A 23092-nucleotide genomic window follows, 5' to 3' on the forward strand; every position below is an offset into this window, starting at 1 on the left:
AAATGTTGAAAGAAGAAAAGCAAGTTTGTAGTCACTATTCATTTTATACCACCAGAGTCAAATGCTGATGTGGATAGTGCAGTAAATAAAACAGAGAAGCATTTTCAGAATCCGTATCAGTGTGAAAAGTGGCTAGACTGGTAAGATAACCATGCCATGTACCGTAAAAACATGGAGAGATAGAGCACAAGGTCTGCTGGCCTTGATTTTATGGGTCATGTTCTGGGTTCTTGGACAATATTCATAGCTTCTGTTCAAATGAATAGTTAGCTTGAGGATGATACCAGTTGCTATGATCCCATTTTCCTTTTCTGTGTAGCAGTAATACATTAGATTGCACTATGGTATACATAAGACTTTTATACAGTATCTGTTACATAAGAAATGATCTGTTGAGCAATAAAGAGTGCTGCTTAATTCTATACATGTTTATTCAGAAGTAAGTTCCATTGAACTCAATATAATTTCTTCCCACATAAGTAAATATAGGAGTCTTGTATCAAAGAGAATTAGCAAGTTGCATTGTTATTTTTTAAATATAAAATATCATTTTAAATAGAAACTGTTCCATTAAAATCATTCTAATCTATCTTATTGAATTGAGTGCGACTGAGTAGAATTGTTTCAGATCAAAATATTTAAAGTCTTACAAAATATTTCTTTGGAAAAGTTGCTTGTTGTATATGCATTAAAAAGGCTACCTGTCATCTGTAATTTTTATGTAAACAAAATGCTAGACTAAATTGTCATTTTGTCTGATCCACCAGAGTGGGTCTTATTATTTGATATTATGTTAACAAACCCAAATACCATTCTGTCATCCTGATTCCATCAAAAAGACAATAGCACTTTTAAGTTTATATACATCAGAAATCAGGATCAGTTTGTTAGCTGATAGCAAGCTTTTAGTTGGTTTAAGTACCAGTTCAGAACTTGAAGAACAAATTACAGATCTAGTAATAACACTAATAAATAAATTGAGAATAAATTGCTTAATAGTGGGTTCATGAATGAACAACTACTTGAGTCCTAATGCTAGCTAGAGCTGTCAGGGTCCCCACATATTCCTACACTCACATGTATACATATATCTCTTATAAACATAAATCACTTCTTTCCATTCATACCTCACATCTACTGATGCATACACTGTATCTTTCAATAGGATGAAAAAGAAAGCATTTTTCTTTCAGTGAAGGACAGTAACACTACTGCATCCTTCCTACCAATGAATGATACAGGATCCATGGCAAGGTACAGTGATAATTGCCAGTCATAATGTGATATTAAAAAGTATGAACATAAACCCACAATATCTCAACTCTTGGATTTTTATATGAGGTAGCAAAAATGTAATTTTTCTATATATATTTGGCCATTCTTAGATATTATCTCCATTTAAAAATAAAATATTCAAGTACTTAAGCACACACTTAAAATTAGTAATATTTAATCTTAAATTGTTATTTAAGCTCAGAATCAAAGTTCATATCCAGATAATATGAATTTCTAACCTAATTCAGTTTTTTGTGCAAGTTTATGTGCATGTGAAAAGAATCTACAGTTTTATCTTAATTCCTTGGTTTGGGGCTCAGGTGGCTTTTGTTTCCATATTTTAGTGTATAGTTAACATTAGCAGTCACCCTTGTAATGATACGATGCAGACTATCACATCCATCGTAAATACCTATTCATAGTGTTCAGAATGTTTAATTAATCAGGCCTGGTTTAGTTATAGTAATCAGTGGAACTTAAAATGGGAAGAAATAAGGAAATCTTTTTAATAAATTTATAAAGTGCTAGAAAGTTTTTACATCATATACCTCAATTTGGAGTCAGTGTTATGTTTTATTTAGAAACTGCATACTTTTAATGCTATTAAGGGAATACTTTCAACCAATACTTAACAGTACTGTCAACAGAATATGTGATTAAATAAATTGAATGTTGAAGACTTTTGGCTTATAGTTAACACCAGGTAATTAAAAAGAAGCACTGCTTTGGGAGTGCATAATATATATCAGCTGTATTCCTTAGCTCATTAGCTGGGGTATTGCATGTTTATGGAGCTAACTTGCAATTAAAAGTGTCTTTACTGTATGGTTAACTGGGTATTTTAGTTGTTTGGAATAAAACATTACTATTTAATTGAAACTGGTTTGTTGCAATTATTCTTTCTAATATAAAAGATGTCTGAAACATGGATTATATTCAGTTTTGAATAATTTGGGGTTAGAGCACTGATTTCACAGGTTATTTCGGTAATAACTTACAAAGTTAAAAACATATTATTGGTACAGTTTACTTTAATTTTTAACTTCTCTTTAAGCAGTCTTCAATTTATTTAAACTCTTGAGCAAATGTCTATGTTATTTTAAGGGTATTGATTCTAGTGAGGACTGCTTTGTCCAAAAACAGTTCTGTATAGTGTTATAAATAAAATGTTGGCATAGAAGAGCTGTGTTAGCCTGTAAAGGCCAAAATCAGAATGTGTCTCATAGTACCTTTAAAGACTAGCAAATTTTATTATGAGGCATAAAAATTTGGTATCCTTAGAACATACCCTGAGATTTTCATAATTCTGAGAAAAGAGAAGTAATATCCAAATTTCAAACTTGACTGGTTTGCCTAAGTCTGAATTCATTATATATTTTAAATACATATTTGGCCATTCTTAGGCATTTCAAATACACTGTGTAACTTACTTCTTTTTTTGTCATAGGAGTGTGATTGTGGCACCAAAGAAGTCAGTGGGTTCATCTGCAGCTACAATTAATGTGCCCACAAATGCTGTTAGTGTGGTTTCTTCTTTGGATTCTTCACAAGCCCCAGATGTAACTGGAGGCTCTCCAAGTAAGTGAGGGAATGGAGACAAGTTGTGCAAAATAAAATAACAAAACAATATACTATATATTTGTAATTCAACTGCTGAGATATCATATACCACACCATTGAAAAAGCAACATTGAGTTTCCTTGGCTAAGAAATACTCAAAAGGAACCCACTGATCTTTTCTGTCTTTTTTAAAATTTCACTTTTTATTGATTATAAATTTGGCTTTTAGAATACTTTTTGCACAATATAAGGAAGTATGGATTATGTCCCCATTTTAACTGCTGATGTTACTGGAAAGATTGTTATATAGGCTTCATGTTTTAAGATGCAGAACTTTGAGCTACTCCTCTTCACTATATAAATAGTTTTTTTAATATTATACAGTATGTGATGTGAGAATAGGTACTGGTATTCATTTGTGCTCCTGGGTCTTCCTTAAGCATATAATATGCAAATATTCTGCCTTGGACTATAAACATTCTCCCTCCTAGCAGAATTCCACACTTTATAATAGAAAATGCAAAAACATCAGCAGTCACCTGTTAGTTCCCCAATAAAATTCTTTGATACTGTAAATAAAGCTGGAATAGAAGTGTGGCGTTTTTGGGGGGGAGTGTTTTGATCTGTTTTGGTGATTTAGTGGCAAAGGAAATATTATGCGCTCTCCCTTATTTTGTATGAAACCTTGGTCTTGTAGCAATAGGAAAATCTTCAGAAGTGAGAGAGATCCATAGATCATTTTACCTGCCCATTGTTATGCTTTGTGCATTAATTATTTAAATACCTTCATTCAAATACTGAGATGAAATTCACACAGCTTTGAAATAGGAAATAATCTTGCACAGAGGCTGTGTATGATATTTCTTCTACCAAACATGATTTATGTTCCAGTCCTAAAGAGGAGCAACAAATAACTAAAGAAAATAAATTTGAGATGCATGGCATTTTAAAATTTGCAATAAGTGAATTAATTCACTCTTATTTTTTTTTAAGTAGCTGTTAATACATTTTTACTGATAATCAAAAGATAGACTACTTCTAAAAGCTTTATTAAAAGAAGCTTCAAAATAATATTGGGATACTTCAGGTGAAGCCTGTCCCTTGTCACTGGTTATTACTGACATACCAAACTGTATTCAGACTTTGGCACAATCCATTGTATTTGAATGTTGCTTGTCCAGTTCAGTATTTCGTATCTACCAGGGAGGCTGAATACATTCAAGACACCAAGCCATGGTTTGATTATGGTTAATTGAATGAGCCATATTAGGCTAGGTTTACCTAACACACTTTGACATGACCCATGTTTTATGAGCAACATTGTCCAAATCAACCCATAACGCCAAGTCAAAACCAAATAAATTGCAACTTAGAGCTCCATGTGTTTCAGTAATCTCAATATAAATATTTTTCATGAACTATTTGTTCACTGATTAAACTCTTCATACAAAAGAAGTATTCTACTATAAACCTGACTTTCTTTAGTTGATTATTTGTATGACCAAAACCTTCCAAAAGGTAATCATATCAGCCGGGTATTCTGAAAAGTTATTTCCACAATAACAGTGAAACTGAAAATGTCTAGGCTTCATATGCCAGATGTATATGAACAGTTGTAGCCATCAAATATTATAATTTAATTGTACGGTTGTTAAAGGATTATGATTTTTGTCACTTTTGATGCAAGGAATGAAATATGCTGTAACAAAAATCTGATTCTGTGTGACATGCAAAGGAGTTTTCTTTTTTAAAAAATAGCAACAGATAAGTTGAGATTTGCTTTTTTAATCTTTCTTTTTGAATGTTGAGTAAAAACATTACCATAAGCAAAATCTTTCATTACACAACTACATATTCCTTTAAAAAAGAAATCCTTTGTTGCTAAAGAAAGGAGCAATAAAACCTGCTTTCTCATAGCTATTGCCTTGTCATTAAACTATGCAGTTAGGTGTCACCTTTCTTTGCATATATACATTCAGGCATGCAGGTGTTTGGGGAACAACCCTTCCTTTTAAGAGCAGTTTATTGCCAGAGACATTATTTGTTTAGACCCTTGGGGACCTTGAATAAACAATAAGCTTTCACTAGAAGGGTGCTAGACAGATGATCTATTTGCATTTCCTTTTATGTCCTTACAAATGTCTGTAAAACTGTCAGTTTGAGGGAGCCAGTTTATCAGTGAAAGGATAAGAGAGATAAGCCACTTTGGTTCCACTTGTTTGAAGTAGCTACCACAGTTACTTGTGTGTGTGCTTTAGATGAAAACATGCTTCTGAAAGATCTCTCTTCCCCCTAAATGCATAAAAGCCATTTTAAAATGAAAACTCAGCTGGAAGTACATTTAATACATTTATCTAAATAAGATTTATATGATGTAGTGCTTTGAAAACACTTGCAGAGCAATGTCTAATTGCACTTTTGTACTTTCACCATCTTTAATCTAATATATTCTTTTGATATACTGTTTTATCAATGCTAAAGTTATAAGCCTTCAATGGCATTTTAATCTACAAAAACGCTTTGATGTTTTTTACCCTAAAGAGTACAGTCTGAAATCTAAATGTGTTAAGAAATTGGAGGGACTGTTAGCGCTGGCTTATATACTGTATATAGCAAATGTAAAATTAGAGGTTGTGGATTTTCAGTTTTGTGCAGCATTTTCCATATTTTTTTGCTTTTCCATATTTTTTGCTTTAAGCTTTATCTTAAATTTAGTTGCAAAATTGTTTTAAATCTGTCAACTATTTTTTTTACGCGCATTAAATACAATTCTTTTTCTTTCTGACTAGTTAATTAAGTTTAGAATGGGACTGCTGTATGGAATTGCTTCCCCTTTCTAAGGCAGGCATTAGCCTGAACAGATGTGCCACACTGCTACTTACATTCTACTGATTCTAGCAGTATGGAAAATGTGATTTGAAGTAGCTTGTGCTGCAATAAAACTTCATTTTATCTGGAATGATGCCAAGTTTTCCATCATAAACCAAGCTCTTCAGTTAGTTAGGGTAACTAAAAACTGTGTTGCTGACTCTGAATGTCCAACATCAGGAGCTGATATCTCAAATAACTTAATATTGTCCTGCTAGATTTATAGCTTGCCATATCCTGAAGGATCAGAGTTAGTAGCACCTTAAAAGGAAGCATATTCATTATAACAGATTTTTAGCTTGCTTGCTTACATGTTTTTGGCTTCTGCACTCTGTGATAGTTTAATTTCATTTTTTTAAAAATATAAATATTATAGAAAAAAGTGATAATTTTCAGATATATATATATATATTTCAAACACTGCTATATGTTACCTCTTTAGAGCATATATTACAGAATTCTCTGACATTTTTATCATAGATTCTGCATTACTGTATTGCAAATTCCTTATAATACAGTTTACAATAATTAACAATATACCCTAGAAGTATCCATGCAAAAATTCATTTTTGAAATGGTTTAAAAGGCAAATACAAAAGTTAAGGAAAAAACAAGGAAAATGCATGATAAATCCAAAGTTCTTCTATTTTGAGATATTCAAAATTTTTGGAACATAAATAATAACACATTCACATCTTTACCCCTTACAAGATTCTGTTAATGTAACCTACAATAAAATAGAATTAGTTTATATGGACGTGCTTCCTGTCTTGACTATCTTGCAAGACCAACATCAGTCTTGCAAGTCTGAAAGTACATTTCTCCCTGTTACCTTTACAGCCCAAGAAACTAGGGGGGTCCCTTCTGAGATGTTTGTCATGCCCACATTCCTGCTGCTTGTCAAACTGCCTCCTATCCAATGATTTCCCTGGGTGTGGCACTTCTTCCTGTCTCCCAAGGTCATTCCCACATACCATTACAGTACCAGACTATAGAAAAACTATCAGGACCAGGGGCTTCATGTAATTTTATTGATCTAATGGTATCCATTATTTCTTGTGGAGATAATATTTCAGCTAAATAAATTGCTTGATCCTGAGTGATATGCAGATGTATTTTAATAAAATAAAATATTTAAAATAAAATATTTATACATTTATTTATTTACTAAGGCTTTTAACCCAGCCCAAAGGAAAATAACTCTGAATGGTTATTCTTTGTTCCAGTAATACAATTAAATTAATATTAATAAACACACAATCATTAATTATCCTCATAATATCTAATCCATCAATAAGGATACAATGCTTACACATTCCCAAAGGGCATCCAGAAAAGTTAGGTCTTAAGTGATCTCTAGAATAACAATAAAGATGAGATGACAAAAGCATGAGTGACTGCCAACAGAGCATGTTCATAACTAGTGCACAAGTTGGATTTGTGCAAAAGACCACTGACCCTGGCCTCCATCTGCTCTTACAGCAGGCATCATAACTCTTAAGAAAACTTAAATCTCTCCATAAAGGAGTGCAGGCTACCTCTGCAGGAGGAAGCACAATCCCATCAAGGACCAAAGGTGGAATTCTACAGAATCCATAGGCTTCTAAATCTACATCCGTTCCTTCTTGTTGGGATTAAGTCTGTTTCTCCTCGTCTGAGCTCTTACAAACCCTTAAATCCTATATAATCCCTAAATTTGCAAACCATCCATTTATGTAACAAAAATATTCTTGAAATTCTTTATTTTATTTTCTTTATAAAAAGTGAGTCTTTTAATAGTGATGTGCTTAAAAAAAGCCTTGAGTCACTTATTTCTTGTTCCAGAGGAAATGTGAAAGACTTTTTAATGAGAGTCATTACTTCCATAGGGGATTGGGAGGTACCATTTATTTAACCTTCAGTTTATTTTAATTTACCTAATTTGCAAAAAAAAAAACTGTCTTCTTTTAGAACAATATCTGAGTCCTTTTAACATTCCAGAAATCCACTAGAGAGGGCACACTATAAATAGAAAAACCAATATGAACTAAAAATAAAGAATAAAGTAGTTTTTTGTATGTCTGAGACAGTATTGCAGTATTACATGTAAAAATATAAGAACAAAAATAGAAAAATAAATATCAAATAGAATAAAATGAAAATTCAGAAAACTCCATTAAAGTTTTAGACTCCAAAAAGGATTTCAACAAAAAATACATCAATAGAAAATAATAACTATAAAAGAAGAAAGTTAAAATTAAATGGACTCCTGGAAGGGACATGCTACCACTATGGCACGAAAATTCTCCTCCCGCCCCAATAGAAGATCTGTCTCCAATAGACAAAGTGTAAAAATAGTAGATACAGAGAAAACAGACTGTTTAACAGACTGCGGGGATGCCCCTTGGAATAAATCTGGGAAAGAACAAGATTTCCGCCCGGAGTCCCCCTTTTGGGGGAGATGGGTGGTAATTAAATTTGAATAATAAATAAATAAAATAAATAAATGGTTTCTTTGAGAAAATCTTGCAGAGTGCTAAATACAGATCTACTTTGGTATTATAGGGAAAGTTAAAAAAAAAAAGATTATTTTGATGTAACAGATTCAGTATTGTAGGTCAGTTCATCCTGCATTTCCTTTTAACAGCTCATCAAGGTATTAGTACATTCCATGTCAGCACATTTTCATGGATTTGTTATTTTCCCGTAAGAGAAATGATGATTATGTCCTTAAGCTGCATCATGTTCTCATCTAAGGAGTCAAGTCATGCTTCAACAGAAATTTTAATTACTTTATCAACATGTATAAACACATATATCCATCCATCCATCCATCCATCCTTACACACACACGCACACCCATCAAGTAATAACATGGAGACTTTAATATAAAGTAATTTATTTTAAGACCAAAACCTTTATTATAAAACACATGCTCTTCTTTCATTTTTCGTTTCATTTGCAATGTTATATTTAACTTTGAAGAATATGTCAAATAATCATCATGCTTGTAACATTAATAATTTATTTATTTATTTTCTATCCCGCCTTTACTATTTTTATAAATAACTCAAGGCAGTCAACATAGCTAATACGCCTTCCTCCTCTTCTTTTCCCCACAACAACAACCTGAAACAGTAATTAATATTGGTAAAATGTCTACTTTTTTCCCTTATCTATATTCAGTACTCTAAGGCACATGAACAATATAATATTAAGAATCTAAGTATATTACATATATACCATTGTATTGAAATAACATATTGTATTAAAACTGAGAAGATGGAGCAATAGATGGCCTATATGGTTAGATTTAAGAATATGTTAAAGGATCGAGCTAGTTCTTTATTAACACCTCATGGATATATCTTTAGTTTCTTCAAATGTCATTTAATTACTATTCTTTTCTGATTGTATTAGCATTGTTATAAATTTGGTTGTATTTCATCATGTCTTCTGGTTGTTATATTCCATGAATGAATGAATGAATGAATTTAAAGCTAAGACCTACCAAAACAAAACCAGGAGGCTGTGAGTTCTAGTCCTGCCTTAGGCATGAAAGCTGGCTGGGTGACCTTGGGCCAGTCACTCTCTCTCAGCCCAACTCACCTCACAGGGTTGTTGTTGTGGGGAAATAGGAGGAGGAAGGAGTATTAGGTATGTTCACTGCCTTGAGTTATTTATAAAAATAATAAAGGTGGGATAAAAAATAAACAAAACAAAACAAAACAAAAACCCAGACGCAAGCAAGCGCCCTAAAACTACAAGCAATTCAAGATTAGACACTGTGTCTTGGATTTCAGAGGGATTAGAAGTTAATATAATCTTCAACCTTTCTCAGAGATTAAACTTCTTCAGCTCTCTTTCTTGTTGTGTTTCTTGTTGAGGAAGAAGACAGAAAGTGAGAAATAAATTCTTTGTCTGATGATAGGCTTTAAGACCTGTATCTCATTCATAAGTGCTCATTTGTTAAAAAGAGAAAGCAAATAACATTATCCATTTATTAGCTAAATGATGAAGCATTCCAAAAAAAAATAGGGGAAAAACCTTCAGAATTAAGGGAAGAATTGAGATTGTAGATCAAGCATTAGAAAATTGACAAATTGAATATATTTTAATAGCCAGAATTGGTGTGAATTTGTGTTTTGGGCTTTTGATTTAATAATCTACCAATATTGGTATTCAATGTATCTGTTTTCCTATAGGATGAGAACATACAGTATGTTATATAACATGTATATTTATATGGGTTCTCTGAAAAAGGCCAGTCTGATATATGGGTCTGAGTTGGACTTCAGTCTTTCTTCAAATTCTAGCTAATGTGCTAATTGTGTAGCTTCTTTAAAAATATTTATTTATTCCAGTTACAAATCTCATACAATAAAAATAATTTGGGAATAAATAACACAAATTAATCAGAACTAGATGGGACATAATGTAAATGCAAATAATGAAATACTGGAGACAATCTAAAATATTAAATGCTTTAATCTAAAATTAGTTAAATGCTAATCTGTTAAAATACTAAAATACAGAATACGAAATTCTAAATAGATTACACATATTAAGACAATGCTAGATGAGATAAAATATAAATACATGTGCTAAAATATTGCCAAAGATTTAAAGCTAAGTTCTAAACATCTACCTACTTAATCACTAAACTGAGTATATGAGAGACTAATGTATAGAAGGATGAATTCTGAACAGGTTTTGCATAAGTCTAGCTAAAATACAAGTACTAAGAGGTTGTACAAAATCATTAAATTTATTCTAAATTTACTCAAAACATTTCAAGTGAATAATTAACATAAAGATACTAATCATAGTAGGGGATGCAGTGGCGCTGTGGATTAAACTGCTGAGCTGCTGAGCTTGCCGATCGGAAGGTCGGTGGTTCGAATCCGCGTGATGAGGTGAGCTCCCGTTGCTAGTCACAGCTCCTGCCAACCTAGCAGTTCGAAAGCATGCAAATGTGAGTAGATTAATAGGTACTGCTTCGGCAGGCAGGTAACAGCGTTCCGTCTAGTCATGCCGGCCACATGACCATGGAAGTGTCTACGGACAAACGCTGGTTCTTCGGCTTTGAAACAGAGATGAGCACTGCCCCCTAGAGTTGGACACGACTGGACTTAATGTCAAGGGAAACCTTTACCTTTTAGTAATCATAGTAATTCTATAGAAAATGCATTCCAGATGGTTTTCCTTCTGAAAATGCTGGGTATCTTCAATATTAAGTTCTTAAATTGTAAAATGAGTTAGTAAAATTAAACACTTTGAATGAAGGAATTTCTGAAATATTTCAGCTGGTTCCAGTCATCCCAGGTGGCACTTTATTGGTTAAGAAACATAGCTGTCAATACTGGGGCTCTGGACAGAAACATTTTTTATATCCTGTATATCCATTATTCAAGAATGGAGATACTCTATAGTTCCAGGGCTGGATGGAATTGCACAAGCTGTAGCAGCAGTTTATATCATAGCACCTTTTAACAACCAAGCTTTGGTAAGTGTGAACAGTGTTCCTTGGAAGTGGGCAAGTTTTAAAGAAAAGAGATACACTAAAAATGTAAAGCAGACATATCTTAATCAAAATCAGGGAAGAAGAAAAAAAGGTTTTTTTTTTACTCTTTCTTTTCTCAATTTGAAAACATTACAGACAAGTTTTGTGGAGTCCTTGGTGCTCTCTGAGTCTTGTTGTTTTCTAGCAGACGTTTCATTGCCAGACTAGGCAACATCTTCAGTGCAAAGAGGGAGTGGGCCTTGCTCTCTGTTTATATACCGTGGTTTGTCCAGCTTGTGTTGTGGGGTGTGTGTTCTCTTCTTGGGAATTCCTTGATTGGGCTGTTGTTTGCTGCTTGGTTGATTGCCTGAGTTAATAGTTCCTTGATTAGGGTATATTGTGCTGTTTGATTGTTCATCTGGTGTTAATCCTAGTGTTAATCTTTGCATATCTGGGTGTTTTAATTGGTGCTCTTTGGTAATGGATAACTTTGGTAATGATGAGTTTCCCAAAAGCAGTTCAGGGAATAATTTGAATGTTATCCAGGGTATTTAAGGCTTAGATTCAGAACTAATTAGTAAATTGTGTCACAAATCACCTAGTATTACAAAAAGTGTAAAAAGAAATATAAACATCAATATGTCCACATATAAATGTTTTGGCAGTTGGTAAATTTATCCACTAGCTCTGTCTACTTCATATGGACATATAGGTAGGACTAATTCTTCAGTCAGTGACATTTTCAGTTAAAATGTTCATAGATAGTGGCTCTAGTAAAGATATTTGAGCCAAAGTAAACTGCTACCAGTCAAAGTACTGAACTACGATGAGCAATCATTTGCTTTCATTAAAGATAGCTTCATATACTTTCAGCTATTTTAACTCTTAAAAATCTCTTTGGCAGGCAATGGATCATCAAATTCAAAATTACCATCTGTTCCTACAGTTTCTTCTGTGCCTGAGGATTCTGCTTCAAACATGAGGTAACTTTTAAGTTTCTTCCAGCAGGCTATATCATATTCCAATTTATTTAAGTAATTATGGAATTCACTCTACACTTCTGACTGGATGGTACTCTTTCATTTGAGCTTAATAAGAAGTTTTGGATTTCTATCCCTGTTATTTCAGCTTAAATAGTAATTAAACTCAGTGTGTTTTAACCACTAGTCTCATACACTTTTGTTGATGCATTTTGAACTTCTGCAGATCGCTTTTCTCCTTAGAGAGTTTTTGCCCCTTAAATTATGTTTTTATTTAAACTTGTACATCTCTTAGTATTTCAGAGAGGCTTGAGCATGCTTTGGAAAAAGCTGCCCCTCTTCTGAGGGAGATATTTGTGGACTTTGCTCCTTTTCTTTCGCGTACCCTCTTGGGTAGTCATGGACAAGAGCTACTGATAGAAGGTACAAGTAAGTTTCCCTTTTTAATGTTTTTATAGGTTAAGAACTAATATTTAAAATAAACGGAGTTTGACATTGGAGCTGATTTCAATTTTCAAATTACTCTTTATATTGAATAAATTATTGAAATAATATTCATATCCGAGCATTGCCATCAACCCATTAAGTGTTTTGTCATCATAGGATTATTTTTCAGCTCATATAATTGGAGTTTAAAAAGCCGCAAGATGATTCAATATATATGTGGAAGGACTATACTAGCTACAGCCCTCATTTGCTATTGAATATTTAATATTGCTTCACCTATTGCTTGGCCACTTTTCCTATTCATTTATCAATGTTTCCTATCCTTATAGACAACTACATTTTTTTCTCATTTTCCCTTAATATATCCTACAGCTCCATATAGGAAAAATGCAAGTGAGGTAACTTCATTTCCATCAGTTGGCAACTCTGAAGGGGCATTTACTTAATATTAGCATCATTTAACAAAGCAGATATGAAACATTCATATTAGGTATGTCCTAGCAAACAGTCAAGACTTACTAGAGAAAGTGAGGATAAGTTTAGAACTGAGAAGCTAAATTTCATTTAGAACTGGATGTAATGTTTGATTCTTACTTAGACATCTAATCTGAACATCTGTATTGATTCAAATATAAAGTTTAATCCTTTTTTGTTGATCACTGTATTTGTCTGATGTTATCCTTGTCATTGTAGTAAACCTATAAATTAGATTAAATGTTCTTCTCTTTCTGAAATAAGAAACTGTCTTCCAGCATTTCATGACTTTTTTGTTCCAATGTTAAACAGGATAATTGTACTGTTTGTCAAGCAACAGTATCTTAGGATGATATAAGAGTCATTGTAAAGTATAAGCAGCCAGGTGTATCAGGTTTAGAAAATTGAGTGATTAAGTTTATTAAACTATTACATTATTACTTTTGATTATAAAAGAGTTGAGGAGAAATGTTGTTAAGTAATTTATAGTATTGAAAGAATAAAGACAACTATGTATAATTTCAGGAGAGAACATGAACATCAAATTGTGAGAGGGTAAGGCAGTTTCTAGAGAAACAAGAAAGCAGGAAATGCACAGTAACCTTGAACATCTGAAACTGATTTACAGAAAGACTTAGCAAATAGAAAAACAGGCAGATAGTGGCCTTTTGTTGGGTAGAATTCAAGTATTAGGAGGTACAAATGATTTATGGACCAGACAATTACATTTAAAAGGGTTGTTTCTCTTGGATTTATCATATAATCATACCGGTTGTATTTTCATTTCTGTTTGTTGCCCGTTTTTCATTTAAATGTACAGGTTCTATGGCTTGTTTAGTAACATATAATATGTGAAGATAGGTTTTCCATGGGGGTACAGTGGATGATGCCAGCTATTGTGCTATTATTTTACAAGAAATATAGGTGTTTCTTATTTGAAAGGAGAACATCTCAGGGGAATTGCAAATCTCTTAAAAAGGTTCTAAGTTTATAAAATGTTCTGTTATAGAAACAAAAATTGGTGATAAAAGTTTTTTTATATATATATAGCAAAGTTGTGTTAAAAACTAGATTTTGGCACATTTTCATCTCTGCTTAGTAGAATCGTGATATGACATGCATACAGCTTAAGAACTGTAGCAGAACATTTAGATATTGTGCTTTCAGTATTAGTGTTCTTTAACAATGCCATTGTAAAAGGTAATACAGATTGGGCAAGCAAAATGGTGGATGTAGGAAAATATTTTAGCTTACATTACAGGTTTGTCACTTTTAAAGAGTCTGATAATTTTTTATTATTAAGTACATTATTCAGTTATGGAGTGATTCCTAAATTTTATTTATTTATTTATTATTCAAATTTAATTACCACCCATCTTCCCCAAAAGGGGGGAAATACATAAATAAAATATTCATCATACATACATTATGTTGTATTCCAATAGTATATAGAAACTTCAAGTTTAAAATCTTTCTAATACTTCAGCTAGACTATCTATTTTTGTAATACATTAAATGTGTAGTATAACTGGCTTGATAAACTTTTTCAGTTTAATTAGTTAAATCCAAAGAGAAACAAAATAAAAGTTAGCCAAGTGAAACACTGATTACTGAAGAGAATGACCACTGTTTTAGGGCCTGGTAACATGTTTTCATATTATACTGGGGAAATAGCATGAAGTGTGAATTGATAATAATAACCAAATTAGTTTATAAATGTGTAGGTTACTCTTGTGCTCCCCACCCCCTTAAGGTTAAGGTGAGGGTCAAGGGTCATAGCACTAATAAGAGTGCTTGGGATGTCTGCTGCCATGAAACAAAATGGAAACTTGATTGATAGCTGGAGGGCTGAAGGGAGAAAGCTCAATGGAGAAAGCAAAGGTCACAGAACCATTTCCCTTCTCTGCATATATAATGATCAATCCACTCCAAGGTGAAGAAATGTAATACTATAAATCAATATACCATATACTATACATATTTTTATTAACTTGAAATACTAATATTTATGTAATGCCAATTAAATAGCTCCAAGGTATCATTTTATATTGAAATTATGTATTGCAGCATTAAATACATATTGTACTGATATAAACATTTGGATATTAAACAAATCAATATATAAGGATTTCTGTATTAATGAAAATCATTCTACAATATAGAGATAATACTATAAAATCTCAAATAGAATGTTTACTATATAACAAAATGCCAATATTAGTATATTAAATATGTGAAGGTAAAATCAATCAAAGTATATAATTCCATTTCATTTTTTCTTTAGGTCTTGTATGCATGAAGTCTAGCAGTTCAGTTGTGGAGTTGGTTATGCTGCTTTGTTCTCAGGTAGGTTACAGCTGACTTTAAACAACTAGTATTGTCAAAAAACAAGCAAGCAAACTAGCAATAAAAAAAAATACTTTTAGAGCTTTCGAGGTTGTATTTCAGACCATTTCCCTTTGATATTTTGGGCTTAGATTTAACCTCAGCAACTTGAGATCTATTTTTTTGTCATATATTTCTCTCCGTACTCATATATTTTTCCACATTTTCATGTCTTCTTTTTTCTGTTCAATGACAAAGCCCAAACAACATCATAATTGTGGTGTTACTGAAACAAACCTTACAGAGTCCATTTGTGGGTCTCAGAATACCAACAGAGGTAGCTGCAACTTGGTGTCCTTCATATTTTACAGTCCCCCAGCTTTAAACCAATGTCTGTGCTGCCTGGAAATAAGAGAAGTTCTAGAAAAAATTCAGAGATCTCCAGTCTATAGAACAATACATTAGCAATACTATATTATATGATGTGAGCAAGGTAGATACAATCTTAAAAATTGTGTTTTATTATGTTTTTATAATATTTTAATAATAAGAGGCATCTCTTTACCCAATAACATATTCAGAAAAAGTACAGAACGATGGGCTTTAATATTTAATGTAATATAATGCAGATATACTGGAATTAATGGGATTTGCCTCTTCGTGTGTTTTTTTTAAAAAGGATTTAAAATACATGGTGCCCCTTACTAATTGCTCTTGACATACGTGTTTTATGAGAAGTGCAACGGTTAATAATTTGAATAATCTCATATTTATGCTATTTTAGAAAGTGATGCTACAATTCATTGTGATTTACAGAAAATCTAATCTGAAAAATATGGTATGTCAACAAATTATAATATGTAGTAGATCAGATAGCAATAGTTTATTCATTTCCCATTTTTCTTCATCATTATATGGAAGGTTTCTATCAAGCTTTTTTGTTTAAGCCTTTAAAAATGATATCTTTACTGATAGTAAATTCCCCTACTTAAAACTTTAAAATAGCTTTTTTTAATGGGAAGGTTATTGGTCTAGAGGTCAAGGGTTTTGACCCATTTCAGAACCTTTGACCTTCATTTAAAGCCCTTATGGTTTACTTGCCTGACGAATAAGGATAATGCAAAATTAATGTTTTTTTACATTGATTTATTTGTTTTAGTGCCTGTATTGCCAAATGTATTTAGTCTGTGCTGATGGACATTTCATGAATACAAATGAAAGAATCATAGAAGGTGTGAAAAATCAATAACTTGCATCGACAATAAAGTGCAATAAAAACAATTACTTTTGGAGATTACACCTAATGGATTTTTACAATGAACTACCGAAGAACAGTTTTGTTTCTAGTGGGCCTGTTATTCAGTAATGCAATCAGACATGTTAGCACTGTTTCAGCTGTTTCTAGAAATGCACATATACATTTAGTTAATACAGTAAAATTTTAGATGGATGGATGGATGGGCAGGTGGGCGGGCAGGCAGGCAGGTTTCTAAGGCAGCATATTTTAAAATAATGCTTTTTGAAAATGAAGTTTTATTTGCAATATACTTAACATCTTCCTTTGAAACAGTGATAAACATGTAAAACTACTATTAACTGAAAGAGTAGTTAAACTTTATTAACATGTAACACAATACACACATATACCCACATGCACTAATATAAAGCATATGCAATTATGAATATATGAGAATTGCTTGTATCAGAACATTCTACATTATACACTGTGATTCGAAGTGGAATGAATGACATACCCTAATGTCCCTACTTTTCATTCATGTTGTTTAATGTTGATGAGTTAATTGAGGTGATTTTGTTTTTTATTAAATAGTTGAAATAAGCCAATACAGCAAATAGAACTAATACTATCCTTTTTGAAAAGAGTAGCTATAACACAAAAATGATGTAAGAAATGAAACTGAAATGAGCTCAGAGGTATAAAGATTTAAACTGGGGTGATAATTACATTTTTTCTCTGAATTTCCCTAATTCAGAGAGGTTAGTATGGCAATCACAGAAGTGATCTATTTTTTAAGAGATAAACTGTCTTGCTATAGGAAGCCTTAGAGGTACAAAATTGAATTTCTGCCCGACATTTTACAGATACTATGAAGGAATGGGGTTGAGTTTGATTGATTTTTTCTTTTTGTGGGACTTGGAAAAGATGGAAAATGAAGTGACCCTCTTGCTAAAATTTTAATTAATTTTTTAAGAAGAGATGGAGAGGATAGAGGGGCCAAAGATCAAAAGATCAGGTCAGAAACTAGATTTAATCACATAAATAATACAATACAGTTAAACATAAGCATCTGTAAATGTGATTTTAAAATTTTATGGATTGGCAGACATGATGTCACATTAAAGCATTACTATGATTAATTCCTTTCATGATACATATATTATCATTAAAATTATATTCTGAAGTTTTTTTGCTAATGCATGTAGAAATTAAGTTTTCAGATTGTACAGAAAAAGTTTATCTTAACAATATTTCTGATTCTTTTTTTAAAAAAATGTTTATTGTAATGCAGTAAAAATCCAGGCATTATTTTGCTGCTACTTGTTTCCTGAATACTCTTTGAGTGCCATAGCTCATTTTTTTTTCCAAACTATATACAAAGTGTCAAACTATTTGAAATACTATTGTTTACTCTCCCTGTCAACTCCATCAGATGTACACATTTATCCTAAAGACCTCAGGACATTTTTAATTGATACTACATTCTGAGGCCAAATACTTAACCACACTCTCTAACAGCATAAAGGGATTCTGCATTTAGTATTAACTGAAGAATGTCCTTGCTTACTTGACATTAATATCATTTTTTTTTTTGAAAGAAGCCCTGTTACATTCAAGGCTACTTTATAAAAGCATTGGGTTGCTCATCCTAATTCAGTCTGACATACATTCCAATAACACTACCTCCCCTCCAGAGTTTAACGCTAAATTTATTGCTAAGCATTGTGAAGTGCATCATTTAAAAATGGTTTCAACCCAAAACATCTAATAAATAAATAATGTGTGTGGCTACTCAATAGTAGACGTTCAAGACTAGAAATCATTCCATCGGATACTCAACAGTCCACTATCGTAGAGGGCTGTCAGATAAATCTTATAGTAGCTGCATTTATGTCCTGTAAATCACATGTTATTGTCTGAGCCTTCTGCCAGGTCATCTATTCTTTTCCCATTTATCAGAAATGCATACAGTACATTGAAGCTCAGTGCACCATCTAGTCTGGCTTCCTGTCTAAGTAATTAAACCAACAGAAAAAGTAAAATTCTCAGCCAGATGCTCCTTTTGAATGAATCATGTCCAGAATTTATGTAGAGCCATTTCTGTCCTACTCCAGAATGCTTTTTATTTAAAAGGTCTTATGCTACTTGAATAAGAACATTATTTAATTTTGTATCATTATAATACAGAGATACACAAGTGAACAGATATACACAACTGAACTTCTTCTGTAAAGTGATTGGTTTATCAAATCTATGGACCAAGCTGTTTCCTTTAATTCATTCGACAACAAATGAAAATGCAATATTTTGAGCACTGTTTGCTCTTTGAAAAATCAAGAAATTGTTTTGAATGTTTCATATGTATGTTTTGTGAACCTACTCTACATTTGTAAATAAGGACCTAGGAATTATACAGTAGAATTGTACATTTTGAAAAAAAGTTGTAAGATCCTTTTTTTAATCTGTTTGCATATTCCTATGTAAACATGCTTATCTTCAGAATACTTTGGAACAGTGAGTAAAGGTTATTAGGATAGGGGCCTTTAAATGTTATGGAACCTGAAAGAAAGAAAAAAAGACTACTTCTTCTGTGGATGGAGGAAGTTTTTAGTAGATTATGAGCATCCTGTAGTCACACTTCTGCTTCAATAGAAATCATGAAAAAAAAGAAATAAAGCATCCTTTATTCCTTGTGGTCTTTTAGTTTAATGTCTAGTGTTTTGATAAAAGGATCTTATGTGTAATAAGGATTTATAAATGATTCTGGAAACAACAATCAGCAAAATTCCTGACCAAGCAAGATAGTTTGATTTGATTTGTAAATTATTTGACTGCTCTAGTCTCTGCAAAGATCCAGAATTGTGTGTAGTTCTCAGATGAATCAGAAAAACATTGAATACATTAGTGGACTTTTGGATGTAATCAGTGCCACAAAATGACTGTTCCCTTCTACAGTGCAAAAATCTGTGGTTCACTCTGGACCAGATGTTAACAATATGAGCAATCATAATTATTTTTGAAACATCTATTATGTCAATTGAAAATGTTATTTTCTTCATGAGAATGATGCAGAGAGTTTAATACAGATTGAAGCTAGGAAGCGAACTGCTTGATTACTTGTAACAGTGGTTCTCTGTATCACCAACTGTGAATTCATATCAATTGGTTCTGTTTTAGAACATTCCAGAGTGATGGTTTTGATGTGAACACTGCCACCTTTATAATCCGGCTAATCTCAAGATCAGCATAAATAGCTCTTAGAATCAAAAATGCTATATGGCCCTGAATAAGGGTAGGCAATGTCTAAAGAATGTAAGGATTGTGCCAACACTGTAGCGGGGTTGATGAAAAAGGTGGTTTAGAATGATATGATTCAAATAGAAGAGAAATACAGTCTTTGGTAAAAATGAGACATCAGAATACACAACTAATTTGTCTCTGTGCATGCTGATGTAAGGTGGGGCACAGAGTTCACTAGCCCATTTATCACACTGACAGCCACCATGAGTTCAATGAGAATAACAAGTTGCCCTTAGTTTGAATAGTTTCAAGATTACCATAGGTAGAGCTAACATCAAACTTAATACAGGCGAAGTATAAATGTTTATAAATAAGGTAAATTCTTCATGACACAGTTAACTGTTAGAAAAATCCACATTGTTTGAACAGAATACAGAAAGAGTTGAAAGGTATACACACACATAGTGAAGGATAGCAAAAGTAAACTCAGAATCAGACATTATTCTTGGTGCTCTTGGTGTTTCTTCTACTTGTTTATGTAGCATTTGTGCTGTTTATGGCATTTTCCCAAAATGATGAGGCTCATAGCCTAAGGATCCTCCCATATCTATCAGTTATTGGAGACTAAACTGGCCTTAAGTGCATCAGACTGTATTTTTATCAGCTCAGACTGATATGCAAACTATGACCTTACCTGGACAGAAACAGCCTTCTAACAATTATTAATTCTTTGGTAAATTCCCAGTTAGCATATTCCAATGTATTGTATATGTGGCTGTCTTCGGCAACAATTCTAAAGCTTCAGTTTGGAGCAGAATAGCTGGACTCCTGACTGAATCATGCAGATATGATTTTATTATGCCAATGCTTTGCCATACTGGCTGGTAATACAATTCCAAGCCCAGTTCTTCAATGAAAACAGATGTTTTGTTGTTTATTCGTTTAGTCGCTTCCGACTCTTCGTGACTTCATGGACCAGCCCACGCCAGAGCTTCCTGTCGGTCGTCAACACCCCCAGCTCCCCCAGGGACGAGTCCGTCACCTCTAGAATATCATCCATCCATCTTGCCCTTGGTCGGCCCCTCTTCCTTTTGCCTTCCACTCTCCCTAGCATCAGCATCTTCTCCAGGGTGTCCTGTCTTCTCATTATGTGGCCAAAGTATTTCAGTTTTGCCTTTAATATCATTCCCTCAAGTGAGCAGTCTGGCTTTATTTCCTGGAGGATGGACTGGTTGGATCTTCTTGCAGTCCCAGGCACTCTCAGAATTTTCCTCCAACACCACAGTTCAAAAGCATCGATCTTCCTTCGCTCAGCCTTCCTTATGGTCCAGCTCTCGCAGCCATATGTTACTATAGGGAACACCATTGCTTTAACTATGCGGGCCTTTGTTGTCAGTGTGATGTCTCTGCTCTTAACTATTTTATCGAGATTTGTCATTGCTCTTCTTCCAAGGATTAAGCGTCTTCTGATTTCCTGACTGCAGTCAGCATCTGCAGTAATCTTTGCACCTAGGAATACAAAGTCTTTCACTTCTTCTACATTTTCTCCCTCTATTTGCCAGTTATCAATCAAGCTGGTTGCCATAATCTTGGTTTTTTTGAGGTTTAGCTGCAAGCCAGCTTTTGCACTTTCTTCTTTCACCTTCATCATAAGGCTCCTCAGTTCCTCTTCACTTTCAGCCATCAAAGTGGTATCATCTGCATATCTGAGATTGTTAATGTTTCTTCCAGTGATTTTAACTCCAGCCTTGGATTCCTCAAGGCCAGCTTGTCGCATGATGTGTTCTGCATACAAGTTGAATAGGTAGAGTGAGAGTATACAGCCCTGCCGTACTCCTTTCCCAATCTTAAACCAGTCTGTTGTTCCGTGGTCTGTTATTACTGTTGCTACTTGGTCGTTATACAGATTCTTCAGGAGGCAGACAAGATGACTTGGTATCCCCATACCGCTAAGAACTTGCCACAATTTGTTATGGTCCACACAGTCAAAGGCTTTAGAATAGTCAATAAAACAGAAATAAATGTTTTTCTGAAACTCCCTGGCTTTTTCCATTATCCAGCGGATATTGGCAATTTGGTCTCTAGTTCCTCTGCCTTTTCTAAACCCAGCTTGTACATCTGGCAATTCTCGCTCCATGAAGTGCTGAAGTCTACCTTGCAGGATCTTGAGCATTACCTTACTGGCATGTGAAATGAGTGCCACTGTTCGATAGTTTGAACATTCTTTAGTGTTTCCCTTTTTTGGTATGGGGATATAAGTTGATTTTTTCCAGTCTGATGGCCATTCCTGTGTTTTCCAAATTTGCTGGCATATAGCATGCATTACCTTGACAGCATCATCTTGCAAGATTTTGAACAGTTCAGCTGGGATGCCGTCGTCTCCTGTTGCCTTGTTATTAGCAATGCTTCTTAAGGCCCACTCAACCTCACTCTTCAGGATGTCTGGCTCTAGCTCACCGACCACACCGTCAAAGCTATCCCCGATATTGTTATCCTTCCTATACAGGTCTTCTGTATATTCTTGCCACCTTTTCTTGATCTCTTCTTCTTCTGTTAGGTCCTTGCCATCTTTGTTTTTGATCATACCCATTTTTGCCTGGAATTTACCTCCAATGTTTCTAATTTTCTGGAAGAGGTCTCTTGTCCTTCCTATTCTATTGTCTTCTTCCACTTCCGCGCATTGCTTGTTTAAAAATAATTCCTTATCTCTTCTGGCTAACCTCTGGAATTTTGCATTTAATTGGGCATATCTCCCCTATCACTGTTGCCTTTTGCTTTCCTTCTTTCTTGGGCTACTTCTAGTGTCTCAGCAGACAGCCATTTTGCCTTCTTGGTTTTCTCTTTCTTTGGGATGTATTTTGTTGCCGCCTCCTGAACAATGCTGCCAACTTCTGTCCAGAGTTCTTCCGGGACCCTATCTACTAAGTCCAGTCCCTTAAATCTATTCTTCACCTCCACTGCATATTCCTTAGGAATATTAGTGAGCTCATATCTAGCTGATCTGTGGGTCTTCCCTAATCTCTTTAGTCTGATCCTAAATTGTGCAAGAAGAAGTTCGTGATCTGAACTACAGTCAGCTCCAGGCCTTGTTTTTACCGACTGTACAGATGTCCGCCACCTTTGGCTGCAAAGGATGTAATCAATCTGATTTCTGTGTTGTCCATCTGGTGAAGTCCATGTATAAAGCCGTCTCTTAGGTTG

At 33.6% G+C, this 23092-nt stretch overlaps 1 protein-coding gene across 3 annotated transcripts in view; it reads left to right on the forward strand.

Moving 5' to 3' along the window:
- Positions 1-23092, forward strand: part of LRBA (LPS responsive beige-like anchor protein) — a 409112-nt gene that overhangs the window by 92922 nt on the left and 293098 nt on the right. For 2 of the 3 annotated variants that reach the window (XM_063310174.1, XM_063310176.1), the window contains exons 30-33: positions 2723-2853; positions 12090-12168; positions 12461-12594; positions 15371-15432. In XM_063310174.1, coding sequence (XP_063166244.1) covers positions 2723-2853; positions 12090-12168; positions 12461-12594; positions 15371-15432 — 406 coding nt within the window. The remainder of the gene's footprint in view (positions 1-2722; positions 2854-12089; positions 12169-12460; positions 12595-15370; positions 15433-23092) is intronic. The other variant, XM_063310175.1, reaches the window with a different exon arrangement.

This window comes from Candoia aspera, chromosome 8 (assembly GCF_035149785.1).
Source record: "Candoia aspera isolate rCanAsp1 chromosome 8, rCanAsp1.hap2, whole genome shotgun sequence".
Taxonomy (NCBI): domain Eukaryota; kingdom Metazoa; phylum Chordata; class Lepidosauria; order Squamata; family Boidae; genus Candoia; species Candoia aspera.